Source organism: Salmo salar, chromosome 14 (assembly GCF_965601325.2).
Source record: "Salmo salar chromosome 14, fSalSal1, whole genome shotgun sequence".
NCBI classification, from domain to species: domain Eukaryota; kingdom Metazoa; phylum Chordata; class Actinopteri; order Salmoniformes; family Salmonidae; genus Salmo; species Salmo salar.
This window is the reverse complement of record NC_138304.1, coordinates 82,731,004-82,754,368: the sequence shown is the minus strand read 5'-3', so window position 1 is coordinate 82,754,368 and position 23,365 is coordinate 82,731,004. Positions and strand designations below refer to the sequence as shown.

The 23,365-nt window shown below is 43.7% G+C and overlaps 2 protein-coding genes across 4 annotated transcripts in view; both read left to right on the top strand.

Moving 5' to 3' along the window:
* LOC106570311 (PHD finger protein 14) overlaps positions 1-23,365 on the top strand; it is a 539,603-nt gene that overhangs the window by 438,785 nt on the left and 77,453 nt on the right. The window lies entirely within an intron of this gene.
* Positions 29-1,792, top strand: LOC123723805 (replication protein A 14 kDa subunit). Its single transcript, XM_014142491.3, has 4 exons — positions 29-223; positions 492-566; positions 767-878; positions 1,244-1,792. Exons 1-4 carry the CDS (start codon positions 50-52, stop codon positions 1,324-1,326), a joined length of 444 nt encoding a protein of 147 aa, XP_013997966.1. The 5' UTR covers positions 29-49; the 3' UTR covers positions 1,327-1,792.

The window sequence follows — 23,365 nt, the reverse complement described above, 5'->3', positions numbered from 1 at the left end:
TATCCTGGGAAAGAATGTAACATAGAACAATGCGGAAACATCGTCATTCATGGTATTTCCCGCCCTACAACTTGCTTGTCTGATATTCAATCGTAGCTGCAAGTTGTGCACCGTAAAATCTTTCGAAATGGCAGTTTTCGAGACACAAAAATCCAGGATAAACTCTGATATGCTGTCTCGATATATCAGCAGGCCGATTTGCTTCGTTGGACGCGTTGAGAAGGTAATATGCTAGTGTTATTGGTCCACCGTTAGTTCAGCACTATAAAATAGATTTCTAGTAAGTGTTTCACTGTAAAGTCGACTCCTGTTGTATTCGGCGCGTGTGACAAAGACAAATTGATATGGATGGCGGTCTTCTCTTGACGAAAGATTCGTGGTGGTAACGTTACACCAGACTACACGGCCAGAAATGGCAATGAAATTCGATACTTACCTAGCTAGTTAGTATTATCAAATCGCAATTCATTGTTTAGTGTCGTCTATGACAGGTCAACCCAACAGGAAAATCATTCAGTCTTTCGGACGGAGAAGGGAAGTCTGCATCAGTGGAACTCAACGAGCCTGTAAGTACAGTCACAGCGTTTCTATAACGTTAGTTGCAAGACTTGACCAACTAGCTAGCACAGTAGACTGGTTGAACAGTAAGTAGCTATCTGCTAGGAATTAAGAATACAAAGATTTGACAAAGACAACACAACTGAAAGTGAACATTGTACTTGAGTTTATTATGTTGCCTGATGTAACATTGTTTATTTTTCCCCAGCTTGATGAGGAGCTGAGCGGGGTGGTGGAGGTGCTTGGTATGGTGTCCAACAAAGGGACAATAATGGCCTCTGCATACAACATACTCAGAGAAGACAAAGGCATTCCTTTCGGTAAGTACATAATCTCTCCTGTGGAAAAGGGAATGTGTTCTCAAAGTTAGACTGCTAAATGACATTATACACAGCAGGGTGACTTCCTGCAACAAAGTCAACAAAATATGTTCTCTTCCCAATGTGGGCATATCTCAAGGGAGAGCACATATTTGGGATAAATAATAATGGTGGTCTTGGCATATTTTAATTCTTGTTGATGACGGTGTTTCTAGGATGTCGCCCCACAGTATTTGATGATATTGACCTCTTGCAGAGTCTACTTTTAAACGTACCAAAGACGGTGTTCAACTGGTTTGACATCTCTTTATTTTCTTCACATAATGGCTTAACTAATAGCATTTTAATTTGTGTTTTCTTTTCAGACCTGGAGCTGTACAATGAAGTCCTGAAAGTCATCCACGATTTCCCCCAGCACTATCCATTTGAAATAGCCACCAGTGGATGAGCACTTTGCACTTATTTATTACTTCCTAAAGATCATTGTCAACATGAACCTCCATTCTCTTCTTTGCCATTTTTTTATATACTTGTATATGAGTGTTACATGGATATGTACAGTTTCTTCTATTTCTTCATATGGAAAACAAGTCATTACAACAAGATTCATTAATAAACCCAAAATAAGCCGGGTCTCAATTTGTTTGATATCATCCTCGACTAAAATCAAGCTTTATTATCTTAACTCAACCAAGTTACTGCCTCGACTGTTTATAATATTGTCGTGAGCGGGTCTACTCCTTAGCTAATTAACTTGAACAGCGAGGGTTAGGAGGACTGCACTAAACAGTAGTGCGGCGCACAATTGACCCAGCGTTGTTAGGCTTTTGACGCGGTAGGCCGTCATTGTAAATAAGAATTTATTCTTAACTGACTTGCCTAGTTAAATAAAAAAATATATATATTTTCCCTTCCCAAGTTTTCTGAGCACTTTTTGTTGTTGTTGACAAGACTATAAAAACACCAGCAAATCTGCTTCTTGCGGTCAATTTGCAGTCTACAAATGATTTGTAATTATGTTCCAACCCTCTGACCCTCCGCTCAAGAAAAAAATCGGTCCGCGGCTGAATCTAGTTGATCACTGAGCTAGTGGGGTCTCTGCAATATATATATATACTGTATTTCAAATCTGACTTGAAAATGGCTTTCCACCATCTAGTCTACTGCATGCATGGCTGTGTTGTTACGCCCTCTGTTGATGCAAAGTGTTCAACACAAGCTACTGTACTGCTGGAACCACACTTCTTACCACCAGGTGGTGAGGTAGGGACTAAATAACCATCAGCAACACTATCACTGTATTACTTATCCCTAAAATAAAAAGTAGTTTCCCACCCCTGAAAAAACAATGTTTTTGCTTTTGTTTCATTATATCCCATCAATATATTCATGGTTTGACAAGTTTGAGGTTGTTCATCACTTGGCAAATGCCCTCCAAATATTGTGACATCTATGCATGGTTCATGTTCTTTACCTGAAATCTGAGATGCACAATTGACTATTAACATCACCGGATGTAAAATTCTAATTGGTATTGTAATTTTCTCATCTATAGGACCTGCCCATGCAGTATGTGCATAAAGGCACTATTTGGTTCTGTAATAAACAGTGAGAAATATTTTTCATTTCTCAATGTAATTGTATTTAAGACCTGTTTTGAAATGAAAAATGAAATATTACTTAATGGCAATTGTATGTCTGTGTATATCATCGCAGCACAGGAGCTGCAATGATTGTCTGATAGTGCTAATGTTATATGATATGCTGCTTGCTATATTGTGCTTCTTGATGGGTGTAAGAGGAGTAGCCTAGGGGAGGCAGGGCAGCTGCCATATTGTGGGATGTTCAGACAAACTATAGTGGTGATTGTTAAGTTGCTAGCCTATCACTGTCACTTGATATCATTTATCCCAACCAGAGATAGTCTGTCAAAGATAGCTGTCTTTTTGAGAGAGAGAGAGCTAACAGTCTCTATGAGTAACAGAGTCTGACTAAATCTTAGTTTACATTTTTATTTTATTTCACCTTTATATAACCAGGTAGGCTAGTTGAGAACATTTTGCAACTGCGACCTGGCCAAGGTAAAGCAAAGCAGTTCCGACACATAAAACAACACAGAGTTGCACATGGAATAAACAAACATACAATCAATAATACAGTAGAAAAATGTATATGCAGCATGTGCAAATGAGGTAGGATAAGAGAGGTAAGGCAATAAATAGGCCATGGTGGCAAAGTAATTACAATGTAGCAATTAAACACTGGAATGGTAGGGTGTGCAGAAGATGAATGTGCAAGTAGAAATACTGGGGTGCAAAGGAGCAAGATAAATAAATACAGGATGGGGATGAGGTAGATTGGATGGGCTATTTACAGATGAGCTATGTACAGGTGCAGTGATCTGTGAGCTGCTCTGACAGCTGGTGCTTAAAGCTAGTGAGGGAGGTAAGAGTCTCCAGCTTCAGAGATTTTTGCAGTTCGTTCCAGTCATTGGCAGCAGAGAACTGGAAGGAGAGGCGGCCAAAGGAAGAATTGGCTTTGGGGGTGACCAGTGATATATACGTGCTGGAGCGCGTGCTACGGGTGGGTGCTGCTATGGTGACCAGTGAGCTGAGATAGGGCCTAGCAGAGACTTGTAAATGACCTGGAGCCAGTGGGTTTGGCGACGAGTATGAAGCGAGGGCCAGCCAACGAGAGCATACAGGTCGCAGTGGTGGGTAGTATATGGGGCTTTGGCGACAATACGGATGGCACTGTGATAGACTGCATCCAATTTGTTGAGTAGAGTGTTGGAGGCTATTTTGTAAATGACATCGCCGAAGTCGAGGATTGGTATGATGGTCAGTTTTACGAGGGTATATTTGGCGGCATGAGTGAAGGATGCTTTGTTGCGAAATAGGAAGCCGATTCTAGATTTAATTTTGGATTGGAGATGCTTAATGTGAGTCTGGAAGGAGAGTTTAGTCTAACCAGACAACCAGATATTTGTAGTTGTCCACATATTCTAAGTCAGAACCGTCCAGAGTAGTGATGCTTATATACCAAGCCAGATATCTCTTCTATTAGCTTCGTGGCTGTTTCCCATGAATGAAACAACTCTCCATCATACAATATGAACTGACATGTCTAAAACAACCTCCTCCTTCACATATCTATCCAGAATCATGCCTATCAGGGGCCCATCTGAAAGGTTTGATACAGCCACATGAAGCCCTCAAACGCACTGAAGTTAAAGCTGAAAACTGCCACAGGCAGTTGAAGCGGAAACTGACACGTTTAACAACTGCTCCAAACATGGCAGTTTCAGGAAAACTCCATACCCGCAGGCCACTCATGTATTAGCACCCAAGGGCGTAAAACTGTTTCTCATTAGTTCTGCTTGCTACTGCTGCAGATATCAAATCAAATTGTATTTATCACATGCCCCGAATAGTAGACCTTACAGTGAAATGCTTACTTACAAGCCCTTTAAGCAACAATGAAGTTTTAAGAAAATGCCTAAAGAAAAGGTAAGAGATAAAAATAACAAATAATCAAAGAGCAGCAGTATGCAGGGGGTACTGGTACATAGTCAATGTCATTGTGCTGGGGCACCGGTGTCAAGGTAATTAAGGTACATGTACATGTAGGTAGAGTTATTAAAGTGACTATGCATAGATGACAGGGTAGCAGCAGCGTTCCAGAGGGTGGGGGGACAATGCAAATAGTCTTGGCGCTCCGGTACCGCTTGCCGTGCGGTAGCAGAGAGAATAGTCTATGACTAGGGTGGCTGGAATCTTTGACAATTTTTAGGGCCTTCCTCTGACACCGCCTGGTATAGAGGTCCTGGATGGCAAGAAGCTTGGCCCCAGTGATGTACTGGGCTGTACGCACTACCTCTGTAGTGCCTTGCGGTCGGAGGCCGAGCAGTTGCCCTACCAGGCTGTGAAGCAACCCGTCAGGATGCTCTTGATGGTGCAGCTGTAAAACATTTTGAGGGTCTGAGGACCCATGCCAAATCTTTTCAGTCTCCTGAATAGGAATAGGTTTTGTCGTGCTCTCTTTACAACTTTCTTGGTGTGCTTGAACCATGTTAGTTTGTTGGTGATGTGGACGCCAAGGAACTTGAAGCTTTCAACCTGCTCCACTACAGCCCCGTCAATGAGAATGGGGGCGTGCTCGGTCCTCCTTTTCCTGTAGTCCACAATCATCTCCTTTGTCTTGATCACATTAGGGGAGAGGCTGTTGTCCTTGTACCACACGATCAGGTCTCTGACCTCCTCCTTATAGGCTGTCTCATCGTTGTCGGTGATCAGGCCTACCACTGTTTTATCATCAGCAAACTTAATGATGGTGTTGGAGTTGTGCCTGGCCATGCAGTCATGAGTGAACAGGGAGTACAGGAGGGGACTGAGCACGCACCCCTGAGGGGTCCCCATGTTGAGGATCAGCGTGGTGGATGTGTTGTTACCTACCCTTATCACCTGGAACCTTTAGAATGTGTCTGATGGTACACAGACCTTTAGAATGTGTCTGATAGAACATGGAACATTTAGAATGTGTCTGATAGAACATGGAACCTTTAGAATGTGTTTGATAGAACATGGAACCTTTAGAATTGTCTGATGGTAACAGACCTTTAGAATGTTGCAGATAGAACATGGAACCTTTAGAATGTGTCTGATGGTAAACAGACCTTTAGAATGTGTCTGATAGAACATGGAACCTTTAAAATGTGTCTGATAGAACATGGAACCTTTAGAATGTGTCTGATGGTACACAGACCTTTAGAATGTTGCAGATAGAACATGGAACCTTTAGAACGTTGCCATATTTATATCTGCAGCAAGGCTCTGAACATTGGACTCTGTTGAACAACATGTCTGGTCATGACACAATTTGGTGTTCTTGCCTCTTGGATGACAGACTGTACAAACTTCCAAGTGATGGAGAGACAAGACAACCTGGGTTGGATTCCTCTATTCTCCATCAGAGCCTGCTGTCTATAGTTTTGTTTCATTGTTATCTCAGTCTCATGTTTAGTTGCTGCACCCCAAGAGATGGCAAGAAGCCGCCCTTCAAACTCCCTGGCCGGTGGTGGCAGGGCTGGCATCGGTCTGTTGGTTTAACATAGCCTGGCCCAGACACCCAGCCTGAGCCCAGTTACCGACACAGTACTCACTCTCACAGTGCCAGAGCATGGCTTTCACAACAACCACACTGAATAATAATGACACTATATGCCACTGTGCAGACACTTTCATCCAAATCGACTTACAGCATAGTACAGTTCTTACATTTTGTGTAGGCCTTTGTAATCCCTGTGGGAATTGAACCCACAACCTTGGATTTTGTTAGTGTCCTGCTCTAACCAATAGAGCAACACAGTACTTCAATTCCTATGTAATGTAATGTAATGTAAATGTAATTCCAGCCATGCAGTTATCAAGTAACGTTCCTTCAACATTCTCAGAAGTAGAACTTTTTGGCAGGCATGTTCTGTGGTTTGACATCTTTATAATGTCTGGAAGAAGAAGCAGCATGGTCCCTGTCACAGTGTAGATGTAGATCACTGCCCCCTCCAGCTAATGAGCAACCTTCAACTAAGGAAGTTTATGGCCGATTCCTCAGGGTGACATTTTAAGTACTGCGAAAGACAAATATATGAGGCTACTAATGCCACCAACACCTGTGTCCTATTGTCAATATAGGTTGGTAATTTGTCATTTGAGCAAGTTTGCGAACCTGGGATCTTGTGATAGTGAGTGACCTTGATGAAGTCACTAGGTGTCTTCATTACATCTTCAGAAAAACATATTGTCAACAGAGGTTCACCGTGACTGTTTGTGGGTTCAATGAGACTCCGTAGTGTACAGATATGAATATAAACATATACAGTAGTCCAACTAACGTTATTTATTTCATTGTAGCACATTAATAACAGAGGTTGGGTGGGAGGGATGTTGCACATTGATAGGCCGCAACATGGTTTAGTTGGTATGAATGATGACTGAGAAAACAAGGTGGTCTGACCTCAATATTGTAGAGTGAAAAAAAAACGGATTAACTATTGTTGTTATCAACATCAAAAATGTGTAATAACCAACATTAATTTCTTTCCATCAATCCGTTTGACAACAGTGTGATTGTCGGTGCGCTTCATAAAAATTCAGTGTTCCCAGTGCAGCCCCCTCGTGCAGGTTTGAATCGATTCGAGCAGGTTGATCACGGTTGCTCTCTCCTGCTTTAGGACTAAACCGGGGATAAAAAGGTTGCCCACCGGACTATGTAATTCAGACTAAATTAGCTGACTATTACTGTGATTCATTGTATATAAATAAGAATCAAGGTACGGTTTAATTGATTTGAAACTATGTTTTAAGTAACATTTGTGTCAAGTGGACTGTAGGCTATTGAACATCAAGTCATTTCCAGAGAGAAATTTGTTGTAGGCTATCCAATGACAATCACATGTGTTGCATGTTGTGTTGCAGATTGAAATGCCATTTTTAAAAATGATAATGGGTAACCCTGTCATTTTGATGATGGGTTCAGGGTTATTTGTGCTTTTAAATTAATCAATCCATTGATTTGGGAGCATTAACTAGTTCTCAGAATAATTCTCAGGATTTATACATTTATGATAACATATTTACAATTAAATATTTGATATGAAATAAATCAATTGAAATGGAATTCAAGAAATGTAAAACTTTTTTGGAACTAAATGGGGAACATTTCAGAAGAAAAAATGGTGTTTGACCATATCCTGCAAATTACTGCTATAGAGGCAAAAGTTAACTGGGAATAACTTGGCATCAGAATCTATTCTATCTGGTGAATGAAACAGAGGATCTGACAGAGAGCAGTGGTTTTGGTTCCCTGGGTAGTCATTAAGTTACACCGGCAGCTATTCCCTCACTGGAGGCTTCATGTGCAACCTGTTCCCTTTGCTTGCAAACAAATTATGATATCACACTGGCCCAAATTGATCTGGCATAATTTAGTGTTGTGTATTATGGTGTTGGCGCCCTCTAGTGTGTATATAAGTCATAGCACTCTTCTGTGACGTGTGTGTGTGTGTGTGTGTGTGTGTGTGTGTGTGTGTGTGTGTGTGTGTGTGTGTGTGTGTGTGTGTGTGTGTGTGTGTGTGTGTGTGTGTGTGTGTGTGTGTGTGTGGAGAGAGTGAGAGTGAGAGTGAGTGAGTGAGAGGACTAAGGAGGAGTAAGGGCCAGAGAGATGACAACCAGGTCCTCCAAAATGAAGGAATAAGTTAGTGGGTTCCAGAAAGCGGACTTTCTTCATTCATCCATCCATCCATTCGTTCATTAATTCCTTAATGTGTTCATTCACCTTCCATCCTCTCCACCCCACCTCTCTTTCTACTCCTGTCTCTTCTCTCCACCCCTCTTCTCTCCATCTTTCTCTCCTCCTCCCCAATAGTTCTGATCTGCCCCGTGGAGATCATGTTCATCCAGGACAGCTCAGAGAAGACCAAGGTGCTGCTGTTTGAGAAGCAGAAAAACTTTGTCCTGCGTTTCAGCACGCGACTCATGCAGATCCAGGCAGCAGGTTGGGGACTGAGGATGATGCTAGCTGCGCTGCAGTACAGCAGGTTGGAGACTGTGGATGATGCTAGCTGCGCTGCAGTACAGCAGGTTGGAGACTGAGGATGAGGCTAGCTGCGCTGCAGTACAGCAGGTTGGAGACTGAGGATGATGCTAGCTGCACTGCAGTACAGCAGGTTGGGGACTGAGGATGATGCTAGCTGCGCTGCAATACAGCAGGTTGGAGACTGAGGATGATGCTAGCTGCGCTGCAGTACAGCAGGTTGGAGACTGAGGATGATGCTAGCTGCGCTGCAATACAGCAGGTTGGAGACTGAGGATGATGCTAGCTGCGCTGCAGTACAGCAGGTTGGGGACTGAGGATGATGCTAGCTGCGCTGCAATACAGCAGGTTGGAGACTTAGGATGATGCTAGCTGCGCTGCAGTACAGCAGATTGGAGACTGAGGATGATGCTAGCTGCGCTGCAGTACAGCAGGTTGGAGACTGAGGATGATGCTAGCTGCGCTGCAGTACAGCAGGTTGGAGACTGAGGATGATGCTAGCTGCGCTGCAGTACAGCAGGTTGGGGACTGAGGATGATGCTAGCTGCGCTGCAGTACAGCAGGTTGGAGACTGAGGATGATGCTAGCTGCACTGCAGTACAGCAGGTTGGAGACTGAGGATGATGCTAGCTGCACTGCAGTACAGCAGGTTGGAGACTGAGGATGATGTTAGCTGCACTGCAGTACAGCAGGTTGGAGACTGAGGATGATGCTAGCTGCACTGCAGTACAGCAGATTGGAGACTGAGGATGATGCTAGCTGCACTGCAGTACAGCAGGTTGGAGACTGAGGATGATGCTAACACAGGTGTTTAGCCGTGAGACAGCGGCTAACAGCCTGAGGGTGGCGTTGCTGATGACCGACAGCGTGGACCATCCCCGCAGCCCCAGTGATGCGGCCGAGGCCAAGAACCACAACATTTGTCTGTTCACCATCAGGCTGTAGGGACTACCCAGGCAGGGACTGGCCCACCAATGCCAGGCTACGTTCCATCGCCAGCACCCCACCACAGCAGCACGTCCTCAGCCTCACAGACAACCTGCTGGAGGATAAACTCTTTAAAGAACTGGTGAGTGGTGGGAGGGATCTGTCCTCAAGGATACCAACATTCCTATACAATTCTAGATGTTTATATTTTCCCTCAAACCCTAAATCCCAATTCAGTAGAGCTCATGCAGTGAGATGACTGAACAGGATTAAAATGGCTAAATTGAAACATACATTACTGAGCACTGAGTGTGAGCTATTATTTTTTAGAAAGCACTTGTCAACATAGGGGTAAGTGCCTTTTTTTGTAATCATCCATTTGGAATGCAAAGATAATTATCTCTGAGGTGTATATTTAAATGTTGCTTCTCTTACATCACATGATGTATTGTTGTCTCTACCTTTTTGCCCTTTGTGCTGTTGTCTGTGCCCAACAATATTTGTACCATGTTTGTTCTGCTGCTATGTTGTGTTTCTACCGTGTTGTTGTCATGTTGTGTTGCTACCATTCTGTGTTGCTGTGTTAGGTCTCTCTTTATGTAGTGTTGGGGTGTCTCTCCTGCCGTGATGTGTGTTTTGTCCTACATTTGTATTTTTTATCAAATGAAATTGTATTTGTCACATGCGCCGACTACAACAGGTGTAGACCTTACAGTGAAATGCTTACAATCCCAGCCCCCGTCCACGCAGGAGGCCTTTTACCTCTTGGTAGGCTGTCATTTTAAATAAGAATTTGTTTTTAACTGACTAGTTAAATAAAGGTTAAATCAAAAATAAATTCACAAATTATCTTGGTTTCAGTGCCCACAGCCAAAGTCTTGTCTGTGTGATTTAAGAGAGAGATCCCCCTGGAAGCCTAGTGAGTCCACTTCCTTATCTGTCTCATCAGCTAACCTAGATAGTGTTAAACTCATTCCACATAAATCCCAGTGTCTGCTGGTTTTTGTTTCCTCCTTTCAATTAAGACCAGGTGAAAGGTGAAAGGAGTTATTTACAAATTAGTGACCTTAATTAATCAAAAGCGTCCTCTAGTAGCCAGTAAACGTCATACACTATAACTATCAGTTCAGGAAGTACACTGAATTTAAATTCCCCTATTGAAAAGCAATGACTGGTTTGACCGAATTTACATGAAATTGTCCTCAAACCCGCCCTTCATATTTCCCAGTGTTGTGTCTGTGTGTCAGATCTGGTGTGTCTGAAGTGTCCAGGTTGACAGTGGTTTACTCTGCAGTACAGAGGAGCAGTAATCCTCAGACAGGTCTGTGTTATTGCTGGAAAGTTCACCAGTTGGACAACCATTTGCTATAACCCCCCTACACACCCCTCTGTATGCAACCAGGGGCTCTCCCAGGGTTAGCACCCCATTTCTCTCCCAGGGTTAGCACTGGGAGATTGTAACATTCTCTGTATCACGGAAACATGGCTCTCTCGGGATATGTTGTCGGAATTGGTTCAGCCACAGGGCTACTCCATGCATCGCGCCGACAGAGATAAAAACCTCTCTGGGAAGAGGAAGGTCGGGGGTGTATGCTTCATGATTAACGACTCATGGTGTAATCATAACAACATACAGGAACTCAAGTCCTTCTGCTCACCCGACTTAGAATTCCTTACAATCAAATGCTGGCCATATTACCTCCCAAGAGAATTCTCATCAGTTATCGTCACAGCTGTGTACATTCCCCCTCAAGCAGACACCACGACGGCCCTCAAGGAACTTCACTCGACTCTATGTAAACAGGAAACCATACAGTGCCTTGCAAAAGTATTCATCCTTCTTGGCGTTTTTCCTGTTTTGTTGCATTACAACCTGTAATTTAAATTGATTTTTATTTGGATTTCATGTAATGGACATACACAAAATAGTCCAAATTGGTGAAGTGAAATTAAAAAAATAACTTGTTTCAAAAAATTTTAAAAATATTAAAACGGAAAATTTGTTTGTGCATATGTATTCACCCCCTTTGCTATGAAGCCCCTAAATAAGATTAGTTCAATAAAGTCCACCTGTGTGCAATCTAAGTGTCACATGATCTGTCACATGAACTCAGTATATTTAAACCTGTTCTGAAAGACCCCAGAGTCTGCAACACCACGAAGCAAAGGGCACCACCAAGCAAGCGGCACCATGAAGATAAAGGAGCTCTCCAAACAGGTCAGAGACAAAGTTGTGGAGAAGTACAGATCAGGGTTGGGTTATAAAAAAGTATCTCAAACTTTGAACATCCCACGGAGCACCATTAAATCCATTATTAAAAAATGGAAAGAATATGGCTCCACAGCAAACCTCCCAAGAGAGGGCCGCCCAACAAAACTCACAGACCAGGCAAGGAGGGCATTAATCAGAGAGGCAAAAAAGAGAACAAAGACAACCATGAAGGAGCTGCAAAACTCCACAGCGGAGATTGGAGTATCTGTCCATAGGACCACTTTAAGCTGTACACTCCACAGAGCTGGGCTTTACGGAACAGTGGCCAGAAAAAAGCCATTGCTTAAAGAAAAAAATAAGAAAACACGTTTGGTGTTCGCCAAAAGGCATGTGGGAGACTCCCCAAACATATGGAAGAAGGTACTCTGGTCAGATGAGACTAAAACTGAGCTTTTTGGCCATCAAGGAAAACACTATGTCTGGCGCAAACCCAACACCTCTCATCACCCCGAGAACAACATCCCAGTCAAGCATGGTTTTGGCAGCATCATGCTGTGGGGATGTTTTTCATCGGCAGGGACTGGGAAACTGGTCAGAATTGAAGGAATGATGGATGGCGCTAAATACAGGGAGATTCTGAGGGAAACCTGTTTGTCTTCCAGAGATTTGAGACTGGGACGGAGGTTCACCTTCCAGCAGGGCAATGACCCTAAGCATACTGCTAAAACAACACTTGAGTGGTTTAATGGGAAACATTTACATGCCTTGGAATGGACTAGTCAAAGCCCAGACCTCAATCCAATTGAGAATCTGTGGTATGACTTAAAGATTGCTGTACACCACCGGAACCCATCCAACTTGAAGGAGCTGGGAAAGTTTTGCCTTGAAGAATGGGCAAAAATCCCAGTGGCTAGATGTGCCAAGCTTATAGAGACATACCCCAAGAGTCTTGCAGCTGTAATTGCTGAAAAAAGTGGCTCTACAAAGTATTGATTTTGGGTGAATAGTTACGCTCGCTCAAGTTTTCAGTTTTTTTGTCTTATTTCTTGTTTGTTTCACAATAAAAAAGATTTTGCATCTTCAAAGTGGTAGGCATGTGGTGTAAATCAAATGATACAAACCCCCCCAAAAAATCTATTTTAATTCCAGGTTGTAGGGCAATAAAATAGGAAACATGCCAAGGGGGTGAATACTTTCGCAAGCCACTGTATATCCTGAGGCTGCATTTATTGTAGCTGGGGATTTGAACAAAACAAATCAGCATATTGATTGCAGTACCTGCAGGGGTAATACACTCGATCACTGCTACTCTAACTTCCGCGATGCATACAAGTCCTCCCCCGCCCTCCCTTCGGCAAACTCAACCACGACGCCATCTTGCTCCTACCGTCTTATAGGCAGAAACTCAAACAGGATGTACCAGTGACTAGAACCATTCAACGCTGGTCTGACCAATCGGAATCAATGCTTCAAGATTGCTTTGATCACGCAGATTGGGATATGTTCCGGTCAGCCTCAGAGAACAACATTGATCAATACGTTGACTCGGTGAGTGAGTTTATAAGGAAGTGCATTTGAGATGTACCGACTGTGACTTACAACTTACCCTAACCAGAATCCGTGGATGGATGGCGGCATTCGCCGCAAAACTGAAAGCGCGAACCACCGCATTTAACCATGGAAAGAGGTCTGAGAATATGGCTGAATATAAACAGTGTAGTTATTCCCTCCGCAAGGCAATCAAACAAGCGGAATGCCAGTACAAGGACAAAAAGTGGAGTCGCAATTCATCGGCTCAGACACGAGACGTTTGTAGCAGGGTCTACAGGAAACCACAGACTACAAAAAGAAAACCAGCCACGTCACAGACACCGACGTCACGCTTCCAGACAAATTAAACACCTTCTTTTCCCGCTTTGAGGATAATACCGTGCCACTGTCGGAGCCTGCTAACAAGGACTGCGCCCCCTCTCCTCCGAGTTAACCCTTGCAAGGCTGCTGGCCCAGACGGCATCCCTAGCCGCGTCCTCAGAGCATGTGCAGACCAGCTGGCTGGTGTGTTGACGGACATGTTCAGTCGCTCCCTATCCCAGTCTGCTGTCCCCACATGCTTCAAGATGGCCACCATTGTTCCTGTACCCAAGAAGGCAAAGATAACTTAACTAAATGACTACCGCTCCATAGCACTCACATCTGTCATCATGTAGTGCTTTGAGAGAGTCAAGGAACATATCACCTCCACCTTACTGGCCACCCTAGACCCACTTCAGTTTGCATACCGCCCCAACAGGTCCACAGACGATGCAATCGCCATCACACTGCACACTGCCCTATTCCATCTGGACAAAAGGAATACCTATGTAAGAATGCTGTTCATTGACTACAGCTCAGCATTCAACACCATAGTACCCTCCAAGCTCATCATCAAGCTGGAGGCCCTGGGTCTCAACCCCGCCCTGTACAATTGTGTCCTGGACTTTCTGACGGGCCGCCCTCGGGTGGTGAAGGTAGGAAACAACATCTCCACTTCACTGAGCCTCAACACTGGGGCCCCACAAGGGTGCGTGCTCAGCCCTCTCCTGTACTCCCTGCTCACCCATGACTGTGTGGCCATGCACGCCTCCAACTCAATCATCAAGTTTGCAGACGACACAACAGTAGTGGGCTTGATTACCAACAATGACGAGACACCCTACAAGGAGGAGGTGAGGGCACTCGGAGTGTGGTGTCAGGAAAACAACCTCTCACTCAACTTCAACAAAACAAAGGAGATGATCGTGGACTTCAGGAAACAGCAGAGGGAGCACCCCCCCATCCACATCAAAGGGACAGCAGTGGAGAAGGTGGAAAGTTTTTTAAGTTCCTCGGCGTATACATCACAGACAAACTGAAAATGGTCCACCCACACAGACAGCATGGTGAAGAAGGAACAACAGCGCCTCTTCAACCTCAGGAGGCTGTATCAATTTGGCTTGTCACACAAAACCCTGACGAACTTTTACAGATGCACAATCGAGAGCATCGTGTCAGGCTGTATCACATTCTGGTACGGCAACTGCTCCGCCCTCAACCGCAAAGCTCTCCAGAGGGTGGTGCGGTCTGCACAACGCATCACCGGAGGCAAACGACCTGCCCTCCATGACACCAACAGCACCCAATGTCACAGGAAGGCCAAAAAGATCACGAAGGACAACAACCACCCGAGCCACTGCCTGTTCACCCCACTACCATCCAGAAGGCCAGGTCAGTACAGGTGCATCAAAGGGACTGAGAGACTGAAAAACAGCTTCTTTCTCAAGGCCATCAGAATGCTAAACAGCAATCACTAACTAAGAGAGGCTGCTACCTACATTGAGACCCAATCACTGGCCACTTTAATAAATGAATCACTAGTCACTTTAAACAATCCCACTTTAAATAATGCCACTTCAATAATGTTTACATATCTTACATTACTCATATCATATGTACAGTTGAGGTCGGAATTGTACATACACCTTAGCCAAAAACATTTAAACTCAGTTTTTCACAATTCCTGACATTTTTATCCTAGTAAATATTCCCTGTCTTAGGTCAGTTAGGATCACCACTTTATTTTAAGAATGTGAAATGCCAGAATAATAGTAGCGAGAATGATTTATTTCAGCTTTTATTTCTTTCATCACATTCCCAGTGGGTCAGAAGTTTAAAAATACTCAATTAGTATTTGGTAGCATTGCCTTTAAATTGTTTAACTTGGGTCAAATGTTTCAAGTACCCTTCCACAAGCTTCCCAAAATAAGTTGGGTGAATTTTGGCCCATTCCTCCTGACAGAGCTGGTGTAACTGAGTCAGGTTTGTAGGCCTCCCTGCTCGCAGACACATTTTCAGTTCTGCCCACAAATGTTCTATAGGATTGAGGTCAGGGCTTTGTGATGGCCACTCCAATACCTTGACTTTGTTGTCCTTAAGCCATTTTGCCACATCTTTGGAAGTATGTTTGGGGTCATTGTCCATTTGGAAGACCCATTTGCGACCAAGCTTTAACTTCCTGACTGATGTCTTGAGATGTTGCTTCAATATATCCACATAATTTTCCTTCCTTATGACGCCATCTATTTTGTGAAGTGCACCAGTCCCTCCTGCAGTAAAGCACCCCCACAACATGATGCTGTCACCCCCGTGCCTCACAGTTGGGATGGTGTTCTTCGGCTTGCAAGCGTTTTGGAGCAGTGGCTTCTTCCTTCATGAGTGACCTTTCAGGTTATGTTGATATTGGACTCGTTTTACTGTGGATATAGATACTTTTGTACCGGTTTCCTCCAGCATCTTCACAAGGTCCTTTGCTGTTGTTCTGGGATTGATTTGGACTTTTTGCACCAAAGTACGTTCATCTCTAGGGGACAGAACGCGTCTCCTTCCTGAGTGGTATGATGGCTGCGTGGTCCCATGGTGTTTATACTTGCGTACTATTGTTTGTACAGATGAACGTGGTACCTTCAGGCATTTGGAAATTGCTCCCAAGGATGAACCAGACTTGTGGAGGTCTACAATTCTTCTTCTGAGATCTTGGCTGATTTCTTTTGATTTCCCATGATGTCAATCAAAGAGGCACTGAGTTTGAAGGTAGGCCTTGAAATGCATCCACAGGTACACCCCAATTGACTCAAATGATGTCAATTAGCCTCTCAGAAGCGTCTAAAGCCATTACATCATTTTCTGGAATTTTCCAAGCTCTTTAAAGGCACAGTCAACTTAGTGTATGTAAACTTCTGACCCACTGGAATTGTGATACAGTGAATTATAAGTGAAATAATCTGTCTGTAAACAATTGTTGGAAAAATGACTTGTGTCATGCACAAAGTCTTAACCGACTTGCCAAAACGCTAGTTTGTTAACAAGAAATTTGTGGAGTGGTTGAAAAACGAGTTTTAATGACTCCATCCTATGCGTATGTAAACTTCCGACTTCAAATGTATATACTGTATTTTATACCATCTATTGCACCTTGCCTATGCCGCTCGGCCATCGGTCATCCATATATTTATATGTACATATTCTCATTCATCCCTTTAGATTTGTGTGTATTAGGTAGTTGTTGGAGAATTGTTAGATTACTTGTTAGATTTTACTCCACTGTCAGAACTAGAAGCACAAGCATTTCACAACACTCACTTTAACATCTGCTAACAGTGTGTTTGTGACCAATAAAATTAGATTTGATTTGACACTATTATGTTGACTGAGGCTATACGGCACAGAGGCCCCTGACACTATTGAGTTGACTGAGGCTATACGGCACAGAGGCCCCTGACACTATTGAGTTGACTGAGGTTATACGGCACAGAGCCCTCTGACACTATTGAGTTGACTGAGGTTATACGGCACAGAGGCCTCTGACACTATTGAGTTGACTGAGGTTATACGGCACAGAACCCTCTGACACTATTGAGTTGACTGAGGTTATACGGCACAGAACCCTCTGACACTATTGAGTTGACTGAGGTTTTACGGCACAGAATCCTCTGACACTATTGAGTTGACTGAGGTTTTACGGCACAGAATCCTCTGACACTATTGAGTTGACTGAGGTTATACGGCACAGAACCCTCTGACACTATTGAGTTGACTGAGGTTATACGGCACAGAGCCCTCTGACACTATTGAGTTGACTGAGGTTATACGGCACAGAACCCTCTGACACTATTGAGTTGACTGAGACTGTATAGGCTACTACTCAGGGTTTGAGGCTGATAATATACAGAGGTCACAGAAAGAGCATAGACAGAGGATTTACACACCGAACGATCATAGTCACCTACACACGCATTTACAAACACCATGGGGATGTTATGGGAACAACCAGGGATGAAAAAGGGCCCCAAAAAATATATTCTGTCCAATGATCTGTCCTCTGATGGAATGATATCTCCATTCCTGTGTAATTTGCAGGGGAAAACAGGCCGGTCTGGATCTGACGGTACTCCAAGTCCTAAAGGATTTCGTGTAAATTCTTTGTTTTGTCCTAAATGAATCTGTAGTGACAGAAGCAGTGTTTTTACATACGTTGATTTTCCAGGAGAGAGATTTTTTTTTTTACTAAATAAACTAAGAGGGTTCAATGACAGTTCAATGGGATCGAACCCGGGTCTGTAGTGACGCCTATAGCATTGCGAGGCAGTACCTTAGACCGCTGCGCCACTTGGGAGGCCCTGACTGATTGGTTTTCTTATTTGTATTTGTGAAAACCTCAAGGCCCTGTGATTATAGCCCACTGCAGAGGATTTATATTCACGCATTGACCGAGGTGTTTTTCTTGTCTCTTTTGCAGGGTCTTTTTTAATGAATTAATTTTTATTTAACTTGGCAAGTCAGTTAAGAAAAAAGTATTATTTGCAATGACTGCCTACCCCGGCCAAACCCTAACAACGCTATGCCAATTGTGCGCCGCCTTATGGGACTCCCAATCACGGCTGATTGTGATACAGCCTGGAATCGAACCAGGGTCTGTAGTGACACCTCTAGCACTGAGATGCAGTGCCTTAGACCGCTGCACCAGTTAGTGGAGGTCTTGGGGACCAGGGCCCTGAAGGACCTTTAGGACCCAAAGTAAGGATTATGCTAAACTTCCTATACCTCCAGAAATGTTCTAGATAAAGATACAGCTAAAATGTACAGAGAAAGTTGGGGAAAGGTGAATGATGCCCCTCTTTCCCAGGGTGACCTAGTGGAGTGACGGAACCTCCTGGGGATACTGGCATCAGGTTTCCTACACCTAAGGCCAGTTTAAATCTGTTGTTAGAGGTGACTTCTACCTCTTTTCTGTCATACGATCTCTCTAGTCATCTCTGACTCTAATCCTAATTTATCCTGTGTCAGAACACCTAGGGTGATAAAGGAAACCAGGGAAGACCTGGACCTACCAGGGGGGGGGGGGGGGGGGGGGGGGTAGAAGGATTACTTTATCCTATCCCAGGTATTCCTTAAAGAGGTGGAGTTTCAGGTGTCTCCGGATGGGACTGGGATGGGGGGGTGGGACTGGGATGGGGGGGTGGGACTGGGATGGGGGGTTGGACTGGACTGGGATAGGGGGACTGGGATGGGGATGGTTGGACTGGTGATTGTTGACCCTGACCTTAACCTAAACCACCTCAAGATGGGAGGTATTGAAGTGCTGTGTGTCTGTGGTGATGATGGTCATGAAAACATGGCGTACAGTAAGGCAGGGGGTCCGGCGACAGAATTGTCTCTCTGCCCCAAGTCTAAATTTGTAGAATAGCAGGAAATGTGCTTTAAAACTGGAAAATTGTCTCTCTGATGCCAAGAGGGGGGCCTTTTAAATGTTCAGTCCCTGGGGCCAAGACTTGAGTCCAGCCATGCACGGCAGAAGTCATAGTAAAACCTCTTGTATGCCATTTTTATCACACTGTAGTAGGAGTTGTGTTCTGATATTATGACAGGGTCCTTGATGAGGTTGCTATCATAAATGGGGTCCCGACGCAAAAAAAATGTTTGGGAACCCCTGCACTAAGGGATTACCTCTTATCCCCTGATCCTCTAACTTCTGACCTCCAGGGAAACACAGGAGCCCCAGGGTTGTCAGGATTGATGGGTTTTCTAGGAGAAATGGCAGGCCTATCAAATGATTCAATTTTTTCCACTGTGTTCAATTGTTTTGATTTGTATCCCACTGCCATTCTGGTTTGTTCTATCACTCACTTATAACTGAACTGAGTAATCTATGTCCCTCTCTCTCCCTGCAGGGAGACCATGGTCCACCTGGGTCTTCCAGCCCTCGTGGGCCACCAGGGCTGGGAATATTCATCCCGAAGGTGAGTAGAACTAAATATGGGAGTGGGTGATATGGTACATTGCCCCCTTACTCAAATCCAGACCTCGAGGTGCTTAGTACAGCTGGTTTTCATTCTTCACCTCTATTTATTTTTTATTTTATTTCACCTTTATTTAACCAGGTAGGCTAGTTGAGAACAAGTGCTCATTTACAACTGCATCCTGGCCAAGATAAAGCAAAGCAGTGCGACACAAACAACACAGAGTTACACATGGGATAAACAAACGTACAGTCAATAACACAATAGAAAAAACATCTATATACAGTGTGTGCAAATGAGGTAAGATTAGGGAGGTAAGGCAATAAATAGGCCGTAGTGGCGAAGTAATTACAATTTAGCAATTAAACACTGGAGTGATAGATGTGCAGAAGATTAATGTGCAAGTAGAGATACTGGGGTGCAAAGGAGCAAAAAAATAAATAACAATATGGGGATGAGGTTGTTGGATGGGCTATTTACAGATGGGCTATGTACAGGTGCAATGATCTGTGAGCTACTCTGACAGCTGATGTTTAAAGTTAGTGAGGCAGGGTAGGATAGGTATAGGTCTGTAACAGTTTGGATCTAGATTGTCTCCCCCTTTGAAGAGGGGGATGACCGCGGCAGCTTTCCAATCTTTAGGAATCTCGGACGATACGAAAGAGAGGTTGAACAGGCTAGTAATAGGGGTTGCAACAATTGCGGCGGATAATTTTAGAGAGGGTCCAGGTCCTCTAATCAGGGACTGATTCAGTTGTCTTCTCCACAGGGTGACCAGGGCTTCCCAGGGCAGCACGGACCACAGGGAGAGAGAGGAGTTGTGGAGCCAGGGCCGAAGGTGAGTGGATGGCAAAGGTCTCCAATGCAGCATACAATATACAGCTGAGATGAGCAGGTGTTGAATGTGGAGGTGAGTGTCTGATCTGTGGTCGTCTCCAGGGTGAACCAGGACCTGACGGATCCTCTGGGATACCTGGTATACTTGGGGAAGATGGAGCGGTCCAACCTAAGGTTGTCACGTCCTGACCAGTATAAGGGTTATTTGTTATTGTAGTTTGGTCAGGACGTGGCAGAGGGTATTTTGTTTATGTGGTTCGGGGTGGTGATTTATTTAATAGGGTGTTGGTTTAGTTAGTTCTGGGTTTTTGGGGTTATGTTCTAGGTTTGTATTTCTATGTGGTCTCTAGTCTTTTGTATTTCTATGTCTAGTTTATTGGGGTTGGACTCTCAATTGGAGGCAGGTGTTTTCTAGTTGCCTCTGATTGAGAGTCCTATATATGGGTATGTGCTTGTGGGAGATTGTTTCTTGTTTTGCCTGTGGGAGCCTGACAAGACTGTTTTGTTGTTCGTGCATTCTTCGTTTTGTTATTTTGGTGTTCCCTTTATTTAAAATAAATAACAAGATGAGCATCCACATTCCTGCTGCGTTTTGGTCCTCTATTCCCGACGACAGCCGTTACAAAGGTAAGCAAGGTGTCAAAAGTTCATTTAGAGGTCAAAGTTCATTGGGCCCCATTGTTCATCTACTATACAGTATAAAGAGCACAGACATTTGAAGTAGTTATTACATAACTTGTTTATTGTCTGCATTTTCTTTGTGTCTTGAAACAGGGTGAGATTGGTTTGCCAGGACTGCGAGGAACAGAGTGTGCGCCTGGGAAAGGAATTCCTGGAGTTTTTTTTTTGAAGGTTTAGGGATCTAGAATGTTTACCCAGACAACCACCCAGAGTCCTATAGAAACCTTTAGTAGTTCTGGCCTACCTGCATACACCTACGTTATACACAGCATTGTCTGCTTCCAGTATAAGAGTCATACTGATTAACTCAAACTTAAGCAATACAAGAGAGGATATCCTGAATAGTCAACCTTTGAAGTACAGGATGGACAAATATTGTGCTGGGTCTTACACAACTTAATTGAGTGAGTTTACCAGTCACCCTCTCCTGGGTGACAAAATATTGAACATGCCCTATACGTCAGGCTGGCTGAATAAACATTTCCTGAACACAAAGTCAATATATATCCACTACAACTAGACTCCCTGACTGGTGCTTCACCTTTAAAAGGCAGTTCCAAGCAATATTATATGTCATAATGAAATATGATAAGTTATGAATGGTACCTGTATTGATAACGGAAGCTTAAACACAGTAGTGGTGCTTTTAGAGAATCCAGACAGGGTTGGGTGTCCCAAATAGCATCTTATACCCTTAAAGTGTGGTCCACTGCACTCTCGTGGAACTGGGTCCTTTCTATGACTTCTGCAGTGAAACCTTTGACAATGACGACCAAAATGGTCAAGAATTTGTCCAGGTCCTAGTTATAGGCTAGCTACCTGAGCAGGTAATATGGGAAATGTTAGGGTTAACAATGTTAGGGTTACCAATTCCCCCACCAAAAAAACCTCAGTCTCAACTTACTGTTGATAGTTAAGTTAATAGAATACACAAGGTGCAATTTCGAAATTTGGTTGTGCATCACCAGTCACTCAATTAGCCCATGTCAATTTCTTTTTTAGGTTGGTAAGTTAGTCTGGTGGCCAGCTATCTAAACTTGTAGTAAGCATGGTCGAATTACCGACCGGGGTGGGGCCCATTGATCATCAGCTATCATGTTAAAAACTGCAAACATTTGCCTTCAACCTATGGCAAATTGTGTAGAATTGCAGGAAATTAGCTGTAAAACTGTACATTTTTATCTCCGCTCCATGGCAAGATGATTAGAAATGTAGCGAACTTGCTTTAAAACTGCAACATTTTCTCTATGCCCCATGGCAAAATGTGCAGAATTGCAGTAAATTAACTTTAAAACAGATTTTTTTTCCCCTTTCGCTATTACGAGGGGGCCGCTAAAATGTTTTGCTCGCAAGGTGGAGAGATATTGATGTGGGTACACAGACCCACAAGCCACTGGGGCCCCTTATGATGAGTTCGGTTTTTTAGTGGCCCCCACCCCCATCAAAGTTGCCCATCCCTGCTGTAGATGTTAGAGAATGTTAGTGTTTAAGGCGGGTCATCTTTAATAGAGGAGGCATTAGGATTTATGGCTGGGTTTGGTTTGAAGTGTTTTTTTAAAGGAATTCTAGGGGCTAACTTTAGGGTTCGATTATATGGCTGTTTATGAGTGTCATCTGAGGTTCCCTTTCAAGTTACATGTGTGGAATGCCACTTGGAATTCTTCAACTTTTTCAGTCTGGGTGGTTTTCGGTCTTGAGATCTTCACACAACATTTTTAATTATAGATGGTTATAGGCTACATGTGCACCACCAAGTCAGGACAGTTGGCAAAATTAAGAGGGGTAAATAGACCAAATTATTAGGGTGAGGCACATGGGCTACTAACAGCTTACTACACAACATACACTTATTATTACTTTCTTAGCTACAGTGTACATATCTCCCTGGCATATTACATAATTTACGCAGCAGCATACAATAAATGTTTTGGAATCACCTTGTTGTGCTCACTTGAACAGGAAGGTGGCGTGGGAAAATCCTTAATGGGAAAATTTTGCCATCGAAGTCTGGCATTCTCTGGATTTAGGGTGCTTTCAAGACAACTGGGAACTCTGGGGGGGAAGAAAAGGTTGAATCATGATGACGTCAGTGATCTCCAGGTTGTAGCTCTAGAAAGAGGCCCGAGTTCCGAATGTACAATTCCAAGTTGGATGAAAGTTCAAAATGTATTTTCCCAGTCATATTTGAGCACGGCACAAATCATGCTTCATTGACAGCATGGCAAATGTTGAATGTTTATCATTTTAAACTAGGAAAAGAGACCCTTAATCTTAGACTTTGGACCACACAGCCGCTTCACTGAATAGCAGGCTAGTGATTGCTAGCCATACTGATTCCTTCCAAACCACTCATTGTTGAATTTGCGATTTCCAACTTGTGTAATGTTTATCTCCAACGGCCGAGGAGCACCGATACGTTCTATCTATAA

Bases quoted from the DNA above. Each gene is read 5' to 3' on its own strand.
- LOC123723805 (XM_014142491.3), top strand. From the start codon at position 50: ATGGTATTTCCCGCCCTACAACTTGCTTGTCTGATATTCAATCGTAGC. The intron at 224-491 runs GTAATATGCTAG...CGTCTATGACAG, and splicing joins TCGTTGGACGCGTTGAGAAG to GTCAACCCAACAGGAAAATC. The intron at 567-766 runs GTAAGTACAGTC...ATTTTTCCCCAG, and splicing joins CAGTGGAACTCAACGAGCCT to CTTGATGAGGAGCTGAGCGG.